The sequence below is a fragment of the Miniopterus natalensis genome, chromosome 13 (genome assembly GCF_054644295.1).
Source record: "Miniopterus natalensis isolate mMinNat1 chromosome 13, mMinNat1.hap1, whole genome shotgun sequence".
Taxonomy (NCBI): domain Eukaryota; kingdom Metazoa; phylum Chordata; class Mammalia; order Chiroptera; family Miniopteridae; genus Miniopterus; species Miniopterus natalensis.
The window spans coordinates 60,558,508-60,581,400 of NC_142093.1; the positions used below are offsets into that span (position 1 = coordinate 60,558,508).

A 22,893-nucleotide genomic window follows, 5' to 3' on the forward strand; every position below is an offset into this window, starting at 1 on the left:
AAAAATAATTTTAAAAAATGGGGATAGACAAAATTAGGTTTCTGTGGTTAATTTCCATTAATAATCATGTAGAAAGTAGATATGTAACCTTTATATTTTATGTGTCCAGATAGGCCTTAAGTTTCATAGGGAGAGTGTCATGATTTTTGCATGTTTCAAAGCACTTGGCATTGGGCCCAAACCGCTGTACATATGGAATGTGGGGTGAAGGGCAGTTTAGAATGCGGGGCGAAGAGCGGTTTAGAATGTGGGGTGAAAGCCGTTTAGAATTTGGGGCACAGAGCTGTTTAGAGTTCGAGGCGCAGAGCCGGTGGGCACAGAGGTGTGCACAGAGCCGGTGGGCGCAGCGACTGGACGCAGCCTCGGGATGGATGTGACCGTCTCAGAGCTCATGGAGCTCTTCCTGCAGAGCCCGCTGGTGACCTGGGTGAGTGCCCCTGGCTCCCAGCCCGTGTTGGTGCCCGGGCTCCTCTCCCACCCCCCTCGGGTCACTGCAGACCTGACCCACCGGGGTGGGGTCTGTGGGTGGCAGGCAGTCCGGGGACTCAGGGGTCTTAGCAGGTGTTCCCAGCTGGGGTCCGGACAGTGGCCTGGGGTCCGGAGGTGTTTCCAACTCTGGAGCCAGTACTCCCTGTGCAGGACCCCTCAGTGCCCCAGCCCTGGCCCGTGGGTACACCTGTCCCTACCGGGGTGCTGGGCTGCCAGTCCAGGAGTGGACAGGGTCGATGTGGTCGCCGTGGCCCCTGTGGATTGACCACTCAGGAATAGGACTCACTCTCCCCAAATATCCTCGTGTAGTTAGTTTTTGAACCCAAGACCAGCCCTTGAATGGCCATGATGGGTGGGATTGGGGATCTCAGAGTGGGAATGTGTACAGTCTGGGGTGGGCACAGTGACTTCCAATAGATCAGAGACATGAGAAATTTGTTGAAAAGCTCCCTTTACTTTTGTTTTTCCCCTTCTGGGTGCTGGAGAAAAGTGGGGGGAAGGTGTTCCTCCTGCTGCCTCCTGTCTGTTGCCTGGAGAAGGAAGTGAGGGGGCCCTGGGGAAAGGGGGCCTTGCGCCTACTGGAGCATGGGTGGGCGTTGGGGGACCCCTTCAGCCCCCAGGCCTGTGGTTGTCTGCAGAGCTTTAGGATGTGCTCGGGGTGACTTGTGCTGCCTTTCTCCCCAACCCCTCCTCGCAGGTTCAGACTTTGGACCCATTCCGAAGCGGCAACTGCGAGAACTTGAATTTCTACATGAAACTGGTGGATGGCATCTTTCTGAACCAGGTCATGCTACAAATGTAAGTTGTCTACGAAAGTGTTGCCTTAAGGGTGTAGAAATGGGACCTGCGGTTGCTATGGGAGGGTCTTTCCACTGGCCCGGGGGCGTCTCAGTCCGAGTGCCTTTGCTGCCACTCCTTGGGGCGAGAAGAGCTCCCGGGCAGTGGGCTGGCAGCTTGTTTGGTGACGGGAATTTGGAATTGAAGGACTGTCAAACACTTGGTGTAGGTGGTGCAATTAACTTCCAACTCGGGTACTGAATGTGGTTTAAGCAATGAAATTAAAACAAAAACCTTTTGGGGATCCAGGAAGAGTAACAGACAGTATCTGGTTACAGAGGAGTCGGTGGGTCAGGAGCATCTGTGAGTGACTAAGGTCTCGCTCTCAGAAGCCTGTGATTAGATTCTAAACGACATATCTATTAGCTTTGGCAGCACTGCTCCAAAACCATTGGCGAAAATGAGTTTTCCTGAGGTTGTCCCCTGGATAGTCCAGTTCTGGCTACCCCCCCCCCCCATTCTGTTAGACCCTGAAAATTACTGGATTCCATTGGAGCAGTGATGAGTGAAAGTTCAACCTGCCCTTACCCAAGCCCAGGACTGTTTAATTAAGAACATTAGCAGTGTCCCCAGCCTTTCCATTCAGCTTTTACACCCAGGCAGAGGCAGAACAAAGGCCGGGCACTGTTTCTTTCTTCCCTGACCTTTTTTTTAAATATATCTTTTATTGATTTCAGAGAGATTAAAGGAGAAGGAGATAGATAGATAGAAACATCAATGATGAGAGAGTCATTGATCGAGCCCACAACCCGGGCATGTGCCCTGACTGGGAATCGAAACCCGATTGCCAGGATGCCAGGTCGAAGCTCAACCACTTAGCCATGCCCGGCCGGGCTCTTCCCTGACCTTTGGAATTCCTGAAGCTTTTACCACTTGCCTGTAAATCAGGAAAGCCTGCTGGCTGTTCCTTTGAGAAATGCCAGTTCATTGCCAGTTCACATTTGGCCTGAGGCTAAATTCATTGAAGGGCCTCTCACCCAGTAAATGTCGGGGCTCTTTTGCAGTGTTGTTGCAGTTAGCTGCTGCCTTCAGAACTGATGGGGGAAGCAGAGGCGGTCAGAGCCCGGCCCTACCCTGGGTGCGTGTAGTGTCTTTTAGGTGCAGCCAGCATCCCGGTGTGTGCTGAGGCCCTTTGGCTCCTGGCACAGTTGGGGTGGTCCCATCTGACCTAAAGGAAAGCTGAGGTGACAGTCACAACGAAACAGAAAAGCCCTGCATGTTCTCTAAGTTCTGCTATGTTAAGAAGCACATGTGTCACTTTATGAAATTTCTCAGCACCGTTATCACAGGGCTGGGGACAGATGGAACCCTGAACACAGCCCTCATTTGAATTAGATATCCTTGTCTGTGTCTTGGGACAGTCACGTGGGGGGATGGCTTTGTCATGAAAAGCAGGAGATGTGGCAGCTAAATGGTCCTATTGAGCCCGTTCTCTTCAGATAGGAAACCTTCTTTTGACACAGAATTTTGAGAAATATCCTGCACGTATACAGATGAGTGGAATTATAAGTCACTTGATTCAGATTTCTAGTCTCATCACGACCAGACTAGACTTTTGCCTGGGAGCGGAAAGTAAAAGACACTTTTGGGGCTTCCCACATCAACTACTGTTAGCATTTCTCGTAGGCTGCTCTGGGCACCATAGAGAGCCCAGTTCTGATGATGCCAGTTCTTCCAGGTGACTTGTGTCCCTGGGATGTAAAATCACAGGCAGGACCTGCCTGAGACCCATGCTGGTGACAGAGGAGAGGACTCATGTGAAGTGGAACATTAATGATTTTTACTGATGTAAATCAGAAAATGTTCCTTTTTTCCCTTTTTCTCTCTTGATAGTTCATACATTTTGGTATGTTCAGTTTTTAATCCTTTTAATCTTGAAATATATCTTGGGGTAGGTTATTGATTTTGACACGGTGTAACTTTTGGGGTCTGCACTGGTGGTGGTTTGTGGGTGCTATTAACAGTGGGAATGGCAGTGACTGTGATTAAAGGCCTGAGGAGGTTGAGGGCCTTGTTGTGGGGCGGGAGTGATGGGGCTCATCCAAGTCCACGGCTCAGCAGTGGCAGAAGTAGGTTTACTGGAGCCATACTCGTTACAGCCTCACACCCACCTAGACTTGGAGAGGACTATCCGCCGCCAGGCAGGGAGGTGCAGCAAAGCTGGGAGATGCCATTTCCATTCTCCTGTTTCTTCCCCCAGTGATCCCAGGCCTGGAAAGAAGCCCATCCACCAGAATGTCAACAACAATGCGGACCTTCGGATTGAGAACTTGAGCATGCTGGTCAGAAATATCAAGACCTTCTACAAGGTGAGGGCAGCTCTCAGTTCCCCAGGAGTTCTGTGCCCCTGGCAGTGCTGTCACTCACATGATTTCCCCACAGGAAGCCGGGAGGACATTGTGTTCAAGGGCAGACACCTGCGTGCCGACACTTCTTTTGTTTTTTTCACTTGCATGTTGTTTTTTTGCATTGTGAGAAGGGTCGGGTGTTAGGTTGCTTTACTTTGTCCAGGGAATTCTCTTCAAGCGATGTGCAGAGCATTAGTGTCTGGTGCTGACAGAGCCCCAAAGATGAGCCTCAGGTACCACTGTGACCCCAAGCACCAATTGCACTGGGAGTGGTTGCGATGGGCTCTGGGATGGGCACCCTGATGTGGTTCTTGTCCACAGCTCAGTGAGTCTTTGTACAGCAGCAATTCAAGGGGTTGAAGGAGATATGGGAGCACAGAAGGGTTATGTTGGGTTTGGGACTGTAATTGATGAGCCCTGAGCTTGCACACAGGAGCTCTAGAGTTCACCGTGTGGAGTGTCCACTTGTCCAGTGCTCACCATACCTCATTAGCAGATAGTCAGTGGGTAGGAGGGCCTGATGGGGAACGGCCTTGGGAATGCTGGGTGAAATCTTTGATGTTTATGGTGTTTATATGGCCAGCACTGAAGCAATATGGACCTAAACTGTCCCCCAGGACCCTGGTTTTCTTGGCACTGAAACTTTTTCACCCATATGAAGTTTTTTAAGATCAGAGGTTAAGTTCAATGATTTTGATTGATGTGGGGGTTGAGGGACCCTAGTGCCTTCTGCTCAGCCCTGTCCTCTCCCTCCAGGGCATCTCTGTGGGTTCCTGGGACCCCAGGAAACATGGTTCAAGAACTACTGAGTGCTCAATAACATGTCCCAGGTTCACCCTGGGGTTCCACTGAGATCTTGGGCCAGACTGTGCCTGGGACCTGTTCTTAGCGCTCAGCTGTGTTCATTCCATGGCCTGTTGGCAGCACAGCACCGTGATTCCCTGGGCAACCTCTAGGAGGCGTACAACCGGCCCCATCCTTTTAGTTGGAAATGCCAGCTGCACTGAGGAGGCACTGGGGGTCGAGGTGGGTCCTGGGAGAGCTGGGACTGTGGGGCTGAAGTGGCTTCATTTCTTTGGCCAAGGGGAGCCACACTCAGGGCCGGGCATGTTATAGGCTGCTGGGTTTCAGCTAGTGCTGCCCTTGTGCTGGCCACGGGCGGGGGCAGCTGGGTGAAGGGGGTGGTGTTGCCACTGAACTTGGGCCTGGGCATGGAAGGCGCCTGATTCCTGGCTGCAGGCACCATTCATGGTGAGTGAGTGCTTTTGATGCTGTGTGCTAAGGGCCAGGAGACGTAAACTGTGCTGACAGGGCCAGTGACAAGACTCCTAACTCCAGCTGCACGGGGGCAGTCGGGGAAAGCAGCCAAGACCAGACGGGACTCTGGGTGGTCAAGCATCAGTAACACGTGGACCTTCTGGAAGCTGCGCTGAGCGCTTGAGTTGTGTATAAAGGCAAGAGGGGGGCAGAGCCTCCAGGACTCAGGGCTCATGTGGCAGGAGTCCTTCCTTGTGCTGACTGAGCAGCTGGAAAGTGGATTTTGCTGATTTTGCTCGTGGTGCGTGTTTTGCCCTGGGTGGGACTGTGGAATACTTTCATGAGCCATTCACTTAAGAGTTTTCTCATGTTGAATTTTCCCAAGGCCTGAAGGAGGACTGAGGCTGTTAAACAGCTCAGACTTCTGTCCAAGCCAGGTATTCAACAGTGAGACATTTTTAGAAAAACACCAGCCTCTCTGATGCGGCGACATGTGACCCCAGACAATAAAGTTAAACTGCCTCCAACACCAAATTCAGAGGGGCCGTTGTGTTGGGGTGAGGTGCACCTCGTGGTAGCATCCCTCCCCCCAAGTTCTGTTGCAGACAGGAGCCACAGAAAGACAGTAAGAGGGGGGATAGAGTCCATGCACAAGCTGTTTGGAGGCTCTGGCATCCCCCGGCCTGCGTGTCCCATGCCGCCATTCTCATCAGATGATCCAGAGAGAGTTCTGGGCTGCTCCACGGGGCCGGCTGTGTAATCGGCCCTTTCTTCACCAGTGCTCGCTGGCAGGATGCTGAATGCAGAGATGCAGTGACCTACTCAATAGGGGGATTACTGAGGAAAGTGGGAAACCTTTTAAAATGGCTTAAGAAGAGCTTTCTTGGTGAAGAATTTCTATAGTGACCACTTTCATAAGGCCAAGAATACTCTGGAACCTCCCCCCTTACTCGTCTCCTATAAAATTAGATTTTTATCTTCTGCTTTGTAAAAACCAAGGCCCATCTGGACAGCAAAGACAACCTGCCCTGGAGGCGCTCTGGGAACGCAGTGGTGGGTCTGGGTGTGAGCCCACACACTCCAAGGAGGGCTTGTCAGAGACGCCCAGGCATGGGCATGGCTGACGGCCAGTGCCTGGCCCCACTGTCAAAGGCCCTTGGTGTGAGGGCCAGAAGGCAGCTTGTTTCCCACACCACCCTTCTGATGGGTGCAGATTAGCTGTGACCTATCTCTGTCCCAGGGAAGTTGCTGCTGTACAGGATGGAAGTATCCGCATCTATAGCGTGTACCACAGAACTGCTGGGCGCCAGCATCCTGGGTCATCAGGCTATGGAGACCCAGCAGCATCTCTCTCATTTTCACTGTGTATTTTCAGTTGCACAAGCAAACCAAACCATAAAAATAAAGACATCTTTTAAACAGATGCTCACCCCTGCCCCTGCCACCCTGACGTGTAAAGTGTCTTCTCTCCCCAAGGTCTCTGTGCAGAAGCAGACATGAGGCTTGCCTGGTTACGATCGAGGCAGACGTGAATTAGCTTTGACGTTTCACATTTGTTTGTATCCTAAGTAGACCTTCCTCTTCTATAGTGTGTTAAAGTCGCCTTGTAGTGGCTGCACGCTCATCCGGTCATCTTAGTCCTTTATTTTTGTTTCCTGTTCTCATTGGTACCTTTTCCTCTTTGTTTCTGTAGGATGTTCTCAGGCAGGTGATCCTCATGAGATTGCCCGATGTCGTGGTGATCGGCAAGGACCCGCTGTCTGGTGAGTGAACGCTGCCTCCGGGGTGCTTGGCAGTGCCATTGGCTCTGGGCAGCTGTTGGACACGGAGCTCCAGCTGCCAGCTTGGAGCCAGCACAGTGAAAACACGGCATCATTTCGATGCGATTTTAAAGGGTGGGTTTGTTACTCTGAGGCATGAAGCCAAGAGCACACTTCTTCCTTAAGACCAAGTCCAAGTGCAGAGGCATGCAAGGCCATTGCTGCGGTGGGCTCTCCAGGGTCTCTCCTCCTTAGTATATGTGGAATCAATGTCACCGTCATGGGATGGGTGCCCTTTGGTAAGAAAGTAAGACTCTGTTGAGGGCCCTGCCAGTGTGGCTCAGTGGTTGGAGTGTCAGTCCTCACACCGAAGGGTCACAAGTTCAATTCCCAAGTAAGGGCACCTACCTCGGTTGTGGGTTTGTCTCCTACCCCCAGTTGAGGTGTATGTGGGAGGCAACCAGCCAATGTGACTCTCACATTGATGTTTCTCTCTCTGTCCCCCCTCCCTTCCTTCCACTCTCTCTGAAAAAGCAATGGGAGAAATATCCTCAGGTGAGGATTACCAAAAAAGCATGAATCTGTTGAAGGAGCTCACATCTCCCTTCCACGGTCCTTGTGATGCTCTTTCAGTCTGTGGTAGGTCTCACCAGGAATCCTGTCATGTCTCCCACTGTGCCCTGAGGCCTGAGAGGGCAAGGGTTCCAAGTTCTAGCTTCGCACACTCACTGTGACCTTGAAAGACTGAATGAAATGTGCTCCTGGACATCTTCTAGAAAGTCGGAGCTTAATTTGTACTTGTCAGGTAGCTCCCTGGTGAGTTAAACAGAGCGGCAGATCTCCTCCCTGCCACATTGTGAGCATCTGCCTGCACCACGGCTCCTGGACAAACACCACGTTCTCTTACCTCTGGGCCTTTGCACATACTGTTTCCTGTGCCTGGGATGCTCTCGCTCGCCTGCATCCTAGATCTCTCCTCATCCTTTGGGTCTCAGCTCAGAGGTCAATCCTTTAAGAAACCCTGCCTGATTCTATGTCCTCCTTCCAGGTTCCCTTAGCATTTTCCCCCCCCTTTTTTTTTTTTTAAATATATCTTCATTGATTTCAGAGAGAGGAAGGGAGAAGGAGAGAGAGAAAAACATCAGGATGAGAGAATCATTAATCAGCTGCCTCCTGCACGCCCCTGGGCATGGGTCCTGACCGGGAATCCAACTGCAATCTGGATCATAGGTCGATGCTCCACCACTGAGCCATGCCGGCTGGGTTTTGGCTTTTTTTAATTGTTGATTTCTTTGGTCTGAGCTGAGAGGACTGTGTTGATTATGACAAAGCTCCCAGCACCCAGACGACATGGGTGCTTGGAAAGGGAGTTATCAGTAGGTTTGTTTCTTTTCTTTGCCTGCTTAACTGTGTCACTGAGCCAATATCGCTGGCAGGAACCCAGTAGACAGTCTCTTGTATGTTTTGAAACTATTCAAAACCCACAGTCTGGTAGATTTATGAAAATAGCAGTTTTTCTTTCTCCTAAAATCCTGGAGAGAAATTGGGCATCGGCCTCCCATGAGAAATGAGGGAACTTCAGCTTTTCTCTCTCTTTTTATAAGTTTCATAGGAACCTGTAGGGATAAAAATCACAGGATGCGTTTGTGATAAGCGCATGTTTTTACTCACACAGCCTGGTGAGAACAAGCACAGGGCTGCCCCACCCGGAGGAGGCAAAGCGGAATCTCCTAGTGCCTTGCTTATGGCCCAAAAGATTATTTTGAATAATTTTTGTCCATGAAGATTTTCCTAAAATTAATTCTCTACCTTTAAGCCGTTTCCCCCTCTGCTAACAAAACTCAGCACACAGGAATTCCGTGCTTTTCTAACAGTGCTCTGGGTGGGATTTAGCTTCTCTTGATGCCTAATGGGTGTGAGTGAACGAATGAACTGAATGAATGAATGAATGAATGAATGAATGAATGAATGAATGAATGCGTGGCTCAGGGTTGTCACTGCATGTGACTCAGGTGCTAAGGGAGCAGAACCCTTTGCTCTTTGATTGAGCAGCCTCAGACTGTAACTTTGAGCTTGTGTCTATGTGTGTGTGTCTGTGTGTGTGTCTGTGTTCCTGTGTCTGTGTGTGTGTGTAACTGTATGTATGCCTGTGTGTGCGCGTCTGTGTACCTGTGTGTGTGTCTGTGTGCCTGTGTATCTGTGTGTGTGTCTGTATGTACAGCTTTTCTAGTCTCCTTGCTTACACTCTTGCTACGAGCAGTGGGCCTACCGAACACTTGTTTCCACTTTTAATACTGTTTTCATCAGTTGTGGCTGGGAAAATGGGTCATCAGGGCTGTTTAAGTTATTCTAAAGTATGGTATAATAGGTCCTTTGCGGCCTCTGCTCTGGACAGAATACATAAAGATTTTCTGTGTGAACTCTGCCTTCTTTTTTGGCTGATCCAAGCCCTCCAAACACTTTCTCCCTTATATCAGCTCTGCTGGTTACAGCGCCAAGTTCCTGGCCTGGGAAAGGTGAATCACTGTGGGAGAGGAGCTGGTGATGGCTGGAGGGGACTGTACCTCTAATATCCACCAAGGGCTTAGGGGAGGGGACTGATAGTGCAGGAGGGACCATCACATGGGCATATGGGCTGGGCACTAGCACTGTAGCTGGGAAAGATGTTGGTGAGGCTGACTGGAGGCTTTTAACACTCATGTGTGCATTTCCTTTTCTTTTTATCAAAACTGAAATTGTGACTGATCATCAGCTCAGCACCAATAGAGAAGTGAGTCAGTGTGGTGATTATATTTATTAACGACTATGGATTGGAGCCTCCTAGGCCCAATGAAAGCCTCACGGGAAAAGAATTCATAGGAGTCTTTGAGGCTTTTCCATTCCTAACACTGAGGAGGTTCTACACTTAGCAAGGCGAGGGTTTGACCGGAGGGGATGGATCTGCAGCACCCACCCGTATCCAGCATATCCCTAATATGCTAGAGTGGAACCTGGATGGTCCATAGAGACCCTGTGGTCTGGTTCCCGCTCCTCCCGCCCTCCCCAGGCTGGGAGACAGCAAGGAGGGTGCAGTTTAGGTCAGTGAATACCCAGTCCTCAGTTCTGAGACTCAGCCATAGTGTCTCCATCTCAGGAAGGTTGTTCTTAGCGATGTCTCATTTGGGAGGTATTGGGATGAGGCCGCCTGTCACTCCATCCACACTTTACACCCAGGGACCCGAAATGACCCACAGCACTAATCCTCGGGGCACGAGTTTGGGTTTTTCATCCCAGGGTCCGTGGTAATACTTTGGGCCATTTTAGCACAGTGTGAGTGGGTGTGGGTAAGTCTTTCAAGAAGACAATGCCATTTCTGGCACTTTCCTTCTCCCCCAAATAGAGCAGGATATGATTAGAAAGTTAGAAAACTATACTTTTTTTTTTTTTTTTTTTTTTTTTACCCCCAACCCCCTCTACACATCACCCAGGCCAGCTGTCTCCATTTCAGAGATGTGGAAACTGAGGATGGGGGCCAGAGTACAGCTTCCTGGGGTCACACTGCTCCTGCTAACCAAGCCAAGTCTAGAGCCCCGGCATCTGACTCTGTTTATCAAGTGTTTGGTTCTCATAAGCACACAAAGATGCATAATCAGATAGACAGTGTAAAATGATGACAGAGGACATGTTTGGGCTATCTGCTTGGCAGAGCTAAGAAGGGGCGGCAAGACAGTGTTGGTCTGGGTCCGGGCAAATGGGACTTATCATAAGCTTGTTGCTTGTGAGACAGTAAAATGGTAAAGCGTTTCTGTGGGGCAATTTGGCAGTAGGAGAAGCTTAAAGGGTGAGTTTCTCCTAAAGAAGTAAATAAGAATCTGCATTAAAAACTTGCCTTTAAGCTCTGGTCAGTGTGGCTCAGTTGGATGGGTGTCATCTCATGCCCCCAAAAGTTGCTGTGTCGATTCCTGGTCAGGGCACATGCCCGGCTTTCCAGCTCTATCTCCAGCAGGGGGCATACAGGAGGCAGACGATTGATGTTCTGCTCTCACATCCATGCTCATCTTTTCTTTCTGTCCCTCCTTCTCGCTTTAAAATATATTTTTAAAACTAATTTTCTTCCCTCTTCTTAAAAATTAGCTAGCCTCTAAGGTGTTTAGCATCATTTAGATGAAAACATTGAAAAATTGAGCCTCTGGAAGGGGATTGGTTGAGTAAGTGTGGCCTTTGTACAAAATAAGTGTGAGGCCATCAAAGGTGATGTCTGTATGTTGTCTGGAGTTTTCTTTGGAGCATTCCAGCCAAACATGGAAACGCAGAAGCGGGAGGAGGCCGTGGCAGGGTAGATGTGAGAGTGGGGAGGCCGGAGCAGGATGCCAGGCCTGGGGATGGTCTGTTTGAAGTGGGCAAGGTGAAAGGCAGAGTTGTGCACTTCCCAGTTCTAGAGTCGGCTTAGTGTTCCCTGCGGAGAGGCCTCTGCCACTGGGCGCTGCTTCCCACGCTCATTAAAAAGAGATGCTGATGCTGAAGTTCCTGGGTTATCCTGGGACAATATTGATGACGGATTTGAGTAGAAAAGGACCACAGATAGCTATGTACAGAGTTCTCATCTGGCTTAAATAATATACAAACCAATACATGGAAAACAGACGGAATGTGTACACCCAAGTCGAAATCATGGGTAGAGAAATGATTTTTTTAAGTTTATCTGGTCCCCCGCCCCCCGCTCCCCAGCAGACTGGTGTCTCACCAGTGAGATTTTATGAACAGACAAGCCTAATAAAATATGTTGCTCTTTGGATTTAGGCAGAAGCATGGAGGAAGTCAAGAACTTGTTGGTGTTGGTGCTGGGCTCTGCTGTCCAGGTAGGGCTTGGGCAGGGGTGGAGGGGGCCTGCCTTCAGACACCTCGTATTTGGGTTTGTGGGGACAAAGCTCCCCTTAGTGAGGTAGGAATGAAGCTCCCTTCAGCCCAACACGACACATTCCTGGCTTCCTCAGAGAAGGGACCACTCAATAGGTGGCAGTCAATGCTAGCACCAGGGCACCTTTGGCAACAAGCAGGTGGGGGTTCCTCAGCCCAGGGTGCCATTAGCAAATTCTCCCCAGTATAGAGACACCTAGAGCAAAGGTCAGAATCTACACACAGCGGGGGGGCCCAAATGTGACCCACCCTGTTTTTGAAAATAAACTTTCACGGGAACAGAGCCCCACTGGTTTCTTCATGTGTTACCTCTGCCTGCTCTCGCACCACAGTGGTAGAGCTGACACCAAACGACCCCCAGACTCCAAGATACTTTTACCACCCAGCACTTTGAAATAGAAGGTTGCCGCTCCCAGGCTTAAACCCAGTGTTCTTGATCTTTACCAGTTTAAGAATCTCTTGGAGAGCTCGTTTCACGTGCATATTTTAGTGTTTCACCCTATGTCTTCAACCTGATTTTTTTTTTTTTAATAAGCAACCCAGGTGATTCGGATGTAGGCGTTCAGAGCAACTTCTAGAGAAACCCCAGTGTTGGGCAGTAGGGAGGACACATTCTTGGAGGAATATAAAGGAGGAAGCCAGGGGCTGGGCAGGCAGTTGGTCTGGAAACTGTGTGCTGGGCTGGGTCCAGGTTGCCTCACTGGCAAAATGCTCCCATTGACACGGGTTACCCTCCACAGTGTGAGAGGAGAGAGGAGTATATAAACCGGATCCAGGAGCTGGACAGTGAGACCCAGGCCGGGATCATGGCCCATATTCAGGAGGTAGGTGTGTCGCTGGCTTCATGGGGCTCAGCTGTGGACCCCACTCCCATGAAGACAGGAGGTAGGCTCTCTCCACCAGGGAAAAGTTTAAAGACTATGTTACTCATTCGTGATTTTACTAGGGGAAAGACACCACAGAAATGTCCATCCTGTTGGGAAGGTTAGTCATCAGCACGCTAAAATAAAATGGGGGCAAAGATTAAAATATTCTTGAAAACCTCCTCACTCACGTCTACTGCCTCCTCCTCTTGCCTAATATGGAATCAGACTACTTTTAAGTACTGTCAGGTCATTTGGGGTTCGAATTTGATGTACAGTCCCTCAAAATATATTCTGGCAAATGTCACCCTGCTTCAGATGGTTGATCTTCATGGAGAAAGATGCTCTGTGTCAGTAACGCGGCAGAGAAACAGGCTGCCACCACCTGGGAGGTTAGGAACCACCAGGTCCCAGAAGGTCTGTCAGCATAGACTCTTCTCCTGGGCTGGGGTGAGAAGGGCTCTGCACTGAGGACGGCCCCTCTGCATTGACCTTGGCAGAGGTGGTAACATCAGAGAAGTGGTTTCCCTGGAAACTGGGCCTGTGGGGCAAGCCCGTACCTGAAAATGGGTTTCCCTGACACTCCCACACCCTCCCTTCCAGAAGCAGCCTTGTATGTTTTAAGCATCTTAGGAGATGAGGTTCAGCCTTCAGTCTGATTGGACAGGTGAGATAAAGGCATGAAAAAGACAGGAGCAGGAGCACATAGGAGCAGGCGTGTGACTGGCAGGGGCAGCTGAACACAGCTCCCTACGCCGGTGCCGGGGACAGGCTGGGCTGATGGATCCACAGCCGCCAGGCACCATGGGTGCTGGGTTCTGGGATCTGAGTCAGCACTGGAGCAGGAGATGGATGCAGCTTGCTGTAGTCTAGGGGAAAGTCAGCATTGTGGTAAATACACTTAGCCATTCATGTGGGCAAGTGGCCACCTGTCAGCCTAAGAACCATTCTGCCTTTTGATTTCCCTGGTGTGTCCACATGTTTTGAAAATGTATGTACCTGGGGACTAGGTCTGCCACTCATTGTCTTTTCTGCTCAGCCAGCAGGATATTTGTAATAAAAGGGGGTTGCAATGCTGCCCAAAGAGTCCTGAGTGATGATGAAATTCAGGGCTGCCCTTGGGAGGTAGGTGCTCTTGGGCCCTCGCAGCTGCTCCCTGCCCAGCCGCTGAAGCACCGTCCCATGTGTGCCCTCAGGTGACCCAACACCAGAAGAACGTGCTGGACCTGAAGATGTTGGAGGTTCCAGACGTGTCCCGGGAGGAGCTGGAGGCCTCCTCGAAGAACATGCTGTCTCACGTGAAGAGGCTCGTAGATGAGCGAGACGAATACAGGGAGGTGTGTTTGCAGGGGGCCCAGCAGCCTGGTGGGACAGGTGGGGAGGGGCCTGGGGTCCTAGTTATGGGCCATTGTCCTCACCCTCACTCTCCCTCTCAATCCTGCACACCACCCCGACCCCTGACCGAGGTTCCACAGGGACAGGACGTGGGCACTCTCCCTGAAATGAACAGTTACCTCCGAATCACCTGCATCAGGGTAGACGTTGAACTTGGAGTCGTGCTCCATTCACGCCTCTTTCTGTCTCACTAAATATGTCATCGCTTTTTAAAAAATTACATCATTGTTCTCATGTCTCCCTCTTGGTTTTGCAGTGTCGGTGTCGGCTGCCATCTTCTGGTTTACACTTTTTGGTAATTTTTCACCAAGTTCTAGAGCAGGCACTGTGCCGGGCACAGGAGCACGCACTGAGACCCCCTCTCTGCCCTGCTGCAGATAATCGTGGACCTGACTCAGGAGCGGGACCGCCTCCGGGCACAGCAGCTGCCCTGCCCCCTCCAGGCCTCCAGTGCTGAGTCCGCACCCGGCCCAACCAGTGTTCTGTCCAGCGAGCACGGGCATCACCTGGCCCTGGAACTGGCTGACACCAAGGCCAGGGTTTGCCACGTCAGCCAGAAACTGTGAGTCCTCCAATGCCCTGGCCTGTCTGCTCTTCTGTGTGTGTCACCAGCACGTTTCTAGCACATGTGGGTCACTGCCATGCAGTGCAGTGGACAGGAGAGCTCTGTATTGAGCCCAGAGTCGCTGGGTCCTGCTCCGAGCTCAGTCCGTTTGACCAGGGAAAATTTTGCTCCCACCTGGTGCAGCACAGGAGGGGTTCTTCGGGGGCTTTGGGCTCCTGCCAGTCCAGATATTACAGGCTTAGAGAGGCAGCCTGCTGTTTGCCCTCAGGCCCTGTGTGGGGCTCCAGTGGCCACACACTGGTATGTGTGTCCTTGCCTGGAGGGGGAAGTGTCTCGCCCCTTCTGGTGAGTCTGTTCCCCTTTCCTGCAGCTAGTGATGTCACCTGGCCCGTCGTCTTGGGGGCTGCCAGCCATTACCTCCCTGTCAGTAGGCCTTACTGCCTGCCTGGTGGTGGAGGGGCACAGTGGCTCCTGGGGGCTCCTGACCTGTCCTGCACCCTCAGAGGAAAACTCAGTGTCTGATGTGTGTAGCCCGAGAGCAGGCATTGAAAACCTAAAAGTGACATTTGAGTCGGGAGCGTTTTTGAGCCTCACATGCAAACTCTCTCCTCACCCCCACTAGCAAGGTCCCCTTTCCTTCCCCCTCTGGTCTCTCAAGATGGTGGGCTTTCTGGGTGCTTCTGAGGAAGCCCTCACCAAGCGTCCTCTGAATTGCCCTCAGGGAGCAGAAAACAGAGCAGCTGGTGGCCACCAGGCATGAGGTGGGTCAGCTGGTGCTGGAGCTGCAGCACGTCAGGCAGGAGGTGAGTGGGAGCCTGTCGTGTGTAGAGAGGGTGGGGGCTAGGACACCCCACTGACTGTGGCCCAAGGTCCAGGAGTGTAACCTCGGGACCTGTTTCCTTCCTGCTCAATGCAACCCTGCCTGAGAGCCAGGTGTCCTGAGAGCTGCTGTGGGGGTGATGTGTTTTAGTGACAGCATGGGGGCCCCCATGGAGCGGCCTGCAGCTGGAGCTCCTTGGCCACCAGGAACTGGCTTCTCTTGGGATTGCAGGGACTTGGCCCTTTCCCTCCCCAGCGTTACCCTGAGTGAGGACCCTTGCCTTTGCCCACCTTCCAGAACTTCCAGCTTGCCGCCAGCGCCCAGTCTGCTCGTGCCCACCTGGGTGAGCCGCATTCCCTGAGGAAGAGGAGGCGCCTCGTGGGGAGGCGAGAGAGACAGCTTGCACACCTCAAGGGGAAGCTGAAAGATAAGGACTTGCACAAGGCCCGCATGGAGGTGAGCCCCAGCCACCTGGGATCCCTGTCATGGACCAGGGAAGGGGAGCCAGCGCCTCTCCAGCTGACCCTTCCCTGCACTCAGCCTGTCTGTGGGACCCCGGATGGCCTCCCCCTATTAGTGGGAGGAACGGGGTCGGGAGCATGGTCAAAGGGCCCTGGTTCTTTTAGAATTTTCCTTCTCCTGCTTCATGGCCCAGGGACGACCTGTCTATTCACAAATTATTTCTCTAAGACTTCTTGCAATTTCTGTGACTAAACCTTGGCAGGACTGTTTCCTCATCTATAAAGGACAGATAATTGTACTACTTCATGAGGCTCTTACAGTGAAATACCTGGTGTTCGGCAAGCCCCATGTTAAGCTCTCAGTGGTTAGCCTACTCTGACAGCAAGGTCTGGGTCCCTTCAGAGGAGGGTTTCATGGCTGAGGGGGACAGAGACTGAGACCCAGGCTAGGTTACTTGACACTTTGACCACTCACCCCAACTGCATCATGTCAGCAGCTGGTTCCAGACCCTGGTTTCCAAAGATTTGGGAGTTTTGTTCCCTTTTCAGATCCCAGGGTGTAGAGGCACTGTGAGTGAGCTGGGTGAAGTCAGGGTGCCAGCTCACTTAGTGGGCCTGTTGGATCGTAAGAAATCATCACCATTGCCAGCCAGGAAGCTTTGGAGGGGCCTGAACACAGATCCGGGGAGCACAGGCTGTCCTCCCTGCCCGGCGGCTGCAGGCTGAGACCTCAACATACTCTCCTGCTGCGCATAGGCCTTGGGGTCCCTGGGCCAGGTGACAGTGGGTTGGGGATGGCTGTGGTCCGGGCTTGTTTCTCCCGCCTACTCAGAGTGTGTCTGGTCTCCCAGGAATGTTAGTGACACACTTGCCCTTCCCCTGTGAAGAAGGCACCCTGGGTGCTGTGCCAAATCCACCTTGCCCGAGCAGAGCGGGAGTGGGAGGCCAGCTCTTGGCTTTGTCCTGGAAATGGTCCCCTGGCCCTGCTGGTGGCAAGAGCACAGATCTCAGCACAGACAAGTTCTGGGACATGGCCCACATCATGTCCTGGAAATGCCACAGGTGGGAGAGTCGTAGTGAGCCATGCACAAGCTCCCCACAGCCCTGCAGATGTCAGCAGCCCTCCCTGCATCCCTGCTTGGCCAGATGTCCTGTGTGAACCTCGAGGCCCTGAGGGCAGGGTCAGGGTCTCCAACTGCGTGGCTGGGGCCTGGCGCACACAAGGCGCCTGGTGGTCACCACACAAGTCAAGTAAAAACCCCTCTCTCGGCAATGAAAATCCTTGCAGTCTAGCGAGCAGGAAAGGGAAAAGATATGAGGTTTTGTCTCCTTGGGAATGGTGACAGTGTCCCTGTGACGGGCAGCAGAGCAGAGAGCGAGCTTGATTGTCAGTCACGCTGGCTCATGTCTGTGGACACCCGCCATGCAGGGGCCCTCCTCCAGGTTCCGGGAGAGCCACAGATGGCCCGGGGACCTGCTCAAGAGCCTGGCCAGGGTTGCCACTGAGAAACACATGAAAGGGAGAGGGTGTCCATACCACGTGGGAGGAAAAGGACTCGGGGTTCAGGGCCAAGTCAAGGTTAATTTTGGTGAGAAAAATAAGGAGCTCAGATTCCCTTGTTTTGTTTTTAACCTTCAGGCAGCTTCTGTGTGGCTCCTAGTCTGGTTTACATAAGTTTAAAACAACTAGAGCAGCGAGCGACCCAGCCTGGGGAACCCTAGGCGCAGTGGGAAGTGGGGTGCACAGGACGGTCCCTGACTTCTCTCTGCAAACAGCTGTCCCACCTCTGCTGCCAGGGCACAAGCTGGAGGACACAGGCAGAGAGAGATCGCCTGGGAGGGTCCTCTCGTCCCATGTTTTGTCATTGGCTGAAATTCCTGAGAGCAAAGAGCAGACATACAGGTGCCAGGTGCATCCTGAGTAGGGTGAGGGCCAGGGGGCCCTGTCTCAGCCCCCCGGAACAGTTACAGTTTCCTGGGGAGTGCTTGCTTCCAGAGGCGGTGACTTAGCCGGGCACAGTCCCAGCTGTCACCCCACTTGCTGGGTGTTGGGCAAGCCTTGTCCCCATCTATGAAAGCAGTGGTGGTCTAGGTGTCTCTGAGCACCTCGCCCCTGGTATCGTGTGGCTTAGGTGGGAGCTTAGGTGTCATTTCTAGCTTGTTTATCCTGGCAAATCCCTGTCCACAGAGGCGGGCCCCTGGATTCGATCCGTGCAGGGAGGGGCTGGGCGGGTTGTTGGCAAGGCAACTAGGAGCTGGGTTAATGATGGGGTCCAGGGTACAGTGGTCACACACTCGTTTTTGTTGTCAATCCACCCCTGAGCAGTGAGAATATTTTTTCCATTGATTTTTAGAGAGAGTGGAAGGGGGTGGGGTGGGAAGGAGAGAGAAACATCAATGTGAGAGAGACACATCAATTGGCTGCCTCCCACATGTGCCCCAACTGGGGATTGAACCTGCAACCCAGGTATGTGTTTTTGACTGGGAATTGAACCCAAGACCCTATGGTGCACAGACCGAAGCTGGAACACTGAACCACACCGGCCAGGGCATGTTCACACACTCTTAAGAAATCCCCCCAGTGCCCAGTGCCGGACCCCACCGGCAGAGTCGAACGGTCCTGAGGAAGGGGTGAGGATGGAGAAAAGACAGACACAAAAACGATGGGATCGGGAGGACTGCAGCTCGTGACTGCTGCAGCCCCGAGTTTATTTTCCAAGCTCAGTTTACACCCGCGCTGTTGTTTTTGCTGAATAGCACCCCCCCCCCCACATTCCTTCCCCTTGCCGGATACAGAGTAATTCCTTTAAGGACATATGAATGTTCTTTCAGAGTAAACATCCTGCCTCCTGCAGGAGCTCAGACCTTGGTAACTACCTTTGTCTCGGCTTCTAATGGAAACTTTTTGGGGAGGATCGAGTCCTTGGCTTGGTATGTGGCTTGACTGTCCCTTAACCCTTCAGGCCGGGGCCAGCTTCCTCATAAGCCTTTCTAGAATTTATGGCCGCAAGCTAAATTAGTATCACCTTGGTGCCTCAAGGTCTGGGTCAGGGAGCAGGAGAGCACATCTGCGGCTCACCCAGGCAGCACCTCCGTGCCTGGGGCCACAGCGGCTCCCCACAGCCCAGGTTTGGGAGGGAAGATGTTCTGTAGGCTTGGTCTTCCTGCCCATCTAGCCCTAGGAGATGGGGTCCCAGCTCCACTCACCCTCCGGCCAAGGCATAGTCACGCACTGCACCCTGGGCTTCCAACAGCTAAACCCTTCTCTGTCATCTTCAATAGACGGTGCTCAAGATATATTTATTGATTTCAGTCCCATCCTTAAGATTTCCAAGGCATACCCACCCTTAATTGAAACAAAACAAAACCGTCCCCATTCTGCCCAGTCCCTCCCCAGCTAAATCAGCCCCCCTCTGTCCCTGTTGGGAGGAAGGGATACCACTGCTTCCTGCATTTCCCCGCCCTCTCTGGCTTTCCGCACCCCCCCTCTCAACCACAGCCAGTCTTGAGGATCAGGGCTCACGTCCAGTGAGCGCTTCCAGCCTCCCTTCCCCACCTCTGTGTGGCCTGGACTCCTCCGCCCAAGCTCAGCTGTCGAAATGCACGGTCACCCTCCCCCAAACCTGCCGAGCTGTTGCTAAGCTGCAGTCACCACCCACCCACCCAGGAACTTAATCCGGAGCCTGTGAACCTTGGTTCTTCTTTCTCCCTGTGCCACCCCATGGGTCCAGGTGCTCCCCACCTGCAGAGCCCACCTCCCCATCTCCCAGCATGCCCCTGGCCCGAGGCAGGTGTTGGGAGAGTGAGTGTGGCTGCGGCGCTGGACTCGGGTCCTCTGCTCAGATTGGCCCAGTGCCTGCCCGGGAGCCTTAGTTTCGCTAGTGCAGGGGCCCCACAAATACCCGGACTGGCCACTCTGCCTCCATCTCTTCTTGTTCACTCCGGAGCAGCCTTGCTAAGCTCCTCAGGCATCTCTCCAGTGCTCTTAGGTAAACTCCACACTCTGCCCTTGTCTGGCACTCACCCTCCTCCGGTCCCCAGTGGTACTCTGCTCCAGCTACAGTGAGTTCCCGTCAGGTGTCCTGGTGCCCACTGAGGCCTCCTCCGCCCACCCCACCTCCCCCAGTGCAAGGCCAGCTCGGGCGTGTGGGCCAAACTCTGCAGGCTGCATCCCCCAGCCTCCTGCTTCACGCTTCCTGTTCACCCCTTACCTCTGAGCATGGTCACCACGTGGCATTGTCATGATGCATCTTCCTGCCTGTCCCTACCCACACCATGAGCTCCTTGAAGAGAGTGTATTCCTGGCCTTGAGTTTGAGTTCTCAGTGCCAGCATGTGTCTAGCTCAGGGATGGCTGAGCTGCACACTCAGTCCAGGGGTGAAACCCGGCCAGCGCCAGATCTTATGAGTAAAGGCCTATTGGAACCCAGCCATGCCCATTTGTTCACATATTGCCTGGCCGCTTTTGCTACACCTGTAGGGTTCAGTAGTTGTAACAGACTCACAACCTGAAAAGCCAGAAGGATTTACGCCCCGGTCTTTCACAGACGCACGGTCTGGCCCACAGCGGGCACTCAGTGAGGCCTTGAAAATGAGCAGTGATAGCAGCTTATGGAGCTGCTTCCACATGCGGGGACCGTGTGAAGCTCTAACTGCATCATCACATTGAAGCCTCCTGGTGGCTCTATGAGGTTCAGCAGCCACTGTACCTCTCCTTTTCAGATGAGAAAGCTGAGGATTAATAATTTACTCAACATCAGTTGGTAAGGATGTGGCCCTGGCAGTGAAGCCCATCTGACTGCCTCCAGGACTGTGGCCTTGCTGAGTAAGGCAAACATGGGTGGGGTCGTGGAGGCAAAGGTGGTGCAGCGAGAGGAGAAATGAGGGTACTCGTCGAGGGTAGGGGCGGCCACAGCCTCGTTCACACACCTTGATCTTGTGTTCCGCTTGGGACTTTGAGTTTCTCTGTCTCTTGATCACTTCTAAGGCATTTAGGTAAAATTAGGTACACTAAGAAGTGAGAGCAGGATGGGACTGCTCTTTGGTTTATGGTTCAGTCCACCACGCTGCTCACAGGTGAAGCTATAAACAGGCCAGTCTTCTATGAAGTTTAATGGATGGCAGCAAACCCGGTGAGCAGGTGGAGCTTAGTGAGGGGCGATCTCCGTCCCCTGAGGACACCTCTGGGTTGGCTTTCGGTTGTCGTGGACACCTTGGACATCCCTGGGTGCTGCGGCCTAGGGCGTGGTGAGGAGAGAGTTGTTTCTTTGATCTCCCCCTGGAAAACGAGGGTCTGTCTGTTGCTTGGTAGATGGTTGCTCGGTGAGTGTTTTATAGGGACAGGAAGTGATTGTAATGGGCGACCCGCCTGTTTGCTGGGCCTCAGGCACCGAGCGCGGGGCATTTCACGTGCATTGTCGCGTCATATCTACACACATCAGCCCCTTTTTCATGTCCATAGTGGGAAGGAGGGATCCACAGTCCAGGGACCTGTACTTGCTTCAGTTCCCACAGCTAACCATGCACATGGCAGACCCAGGAGTCAGAGCCCATCAACCCACGTTCCCAGTCATCACTCCCAGTCACCATCAGAACTCTGGGCCACTCAGGATCCAACTGTCAGGCCTGACCTGTGACTTCCTAAATGTAGCCCCTCAGCTGTTCGCTGGGCTAGGTCAAGCCTAGCATCTGGTTCAGTTGGGGTCAGGCCCTTGGAGGCAGTGGCCGTGGGCAGTTGCCAGAGGTGTGGCTCCTCCCTCCTGCAGGTCTTTAGGACTCAGGCCACTTCTTGGGGTCTAGTCTCTCACTTCTGAGGTGGTGGGGTTTGCGAAGCAAGTTTAGATGTTTCTGTTGCCCAATACATGGTGAAGATTGATGCTGCCAGAAAACTGAGACATATTTGAATAGTAACTATAAATCATTTTGTTCCATGTTGCATTCTGCTTCAGGACACTTGTCCATCCCTGCCTGTCTACAGATCCTCCAGGGCCCAACTCACTTGCCACCTCTGATTCTCCCTCATGGCGTGATTCAGCTGACAGTGTCATTGAATGCTTCTGGGAGGCCCACGAGAACAGAATAGTCCTGCCCTGTGGGACTAGCTGGCGGGGGGTGGAGGGGTGGCGGACAGGCCCGCTCAGTGTTGCCTCATAGTGGGCACTCTGGGAGCCCAAGCATCTGACACGGTGGGACAGAGAGGAGTTGCAAGCACTTCTCAGAGGGAGCAACTCTGGCTGGGTTTTGAAGGCTGAGTAGGAGTTAGTTGTAAGGCTAAAGGGGCAAGCTGTGCTATGGGAGGTCAGGGCCTGAGAGTATGGTGGTTGGTGCGAGTACTGGTGAGTAGGCTGGCTGGAGCACAAGGTGAGAATGCTGGGAGCAGTGGTCAAAGAGGGAAAGCTGGGCCTTCTCCCTGCTTGGAGCCCCTCTATGTGCTCCAGCTCACATCGCTGAGTAGTTGGGGCTTCTTACCCATGTGGGCTTCTTAAAGATGGGTTGCAGGCAGCTGAGGGCAGTGGAGAATACACAGGTCTTCAGCTCCCCAGCCTGAGTTCAAGCCCCAGCATTATCCCTTGCTGGCTTTGTAACTTGGGGCTTATTCCTTAATTTACCCAAGTCAGCCTCTTCATGTGGAGGAAGTGACTGTCCCTGCCTCCCTCTCAGGGCTGTTGTGAAGAGTGAATGAGGCAGGGACAGAGAGCGCCTAGTGCAGGGCCAGAGACAGGCAGAGAGAGGGTACTCTGGTGAATCCAGAGTCCTAATGACCGAACCCTTCCTGCTGCCAGGGTCTGATCAGAACCATGTCCACTGACGGTGAGGTGCATGGTTTCCCCTCTACCAGGAACCCTGGATTCTGGCCCACGCAGGGAAAATGAACAGGTGGTGGGTAAGCAGGAGCTACCGACCACTCCCAGTTTAGAACCTGTGAGTGGGGCAAGCCTCAGAAAACTGCCCACTGAGAGAAAGGGACAGGATCCCGTGTATGCATGTTTGCAGACTGTGAAGGTGTTCAGGGGAGACTCAGTCCCCCTAATTTCCTGAGTGGTGAAGGCAGGGCTCCGGGGTTAGGGAGCAGAGGTGCAGGAATGAGCTGAATGGTTCCCCCATGTGCTGGGCACCTGGGACAGGAGTGAGTCCAGCAGACACTTCCTGTGAGGGGCCTGCAAGGGACAAGTCTTTGTGTTCCACACCCAGCATGTGCCTGAC

At 52.7% G+C, this 22,893-nt stretch overlaps 1 protein-coding gene across 1 annotated transcript in view; it reads left to right on the forward strand.

The window, feature by feature from the left end:
• Positions 1-367: 367 nt before the first annotated feature.
• LOC148091727 (protein Daple-like) overlaps positions 368-22,893 on the forward strand; it is a 78,422-nt gene continuing 55,896 nt past the window's right edge. The window contains 10 exon segments of the mRNA XM_087823785.1: positions 368-427; positions 1,187-1,287; positions 3,527-3,635; positions 6,625-6,694; positions 11,471-11,529; positions 12,328-12,411; positions 13,647-13,787; positions 14,223-14,407; positions 15,132-15,213; positions 15,528-15,686. Of these exon segments, the coding sequence (XP_087679911.1) occupies positions 368-427; positions 1,187-1,287; positions 3,527-3,635; positions 6,625-6,694; positions 11,471-11,529; positions 12,328-12,411; positions 13,647-13,787; positions 14,223-14,407; positions 15,132-15,213; positions 15,528-15,686 (1,050 nt within the window).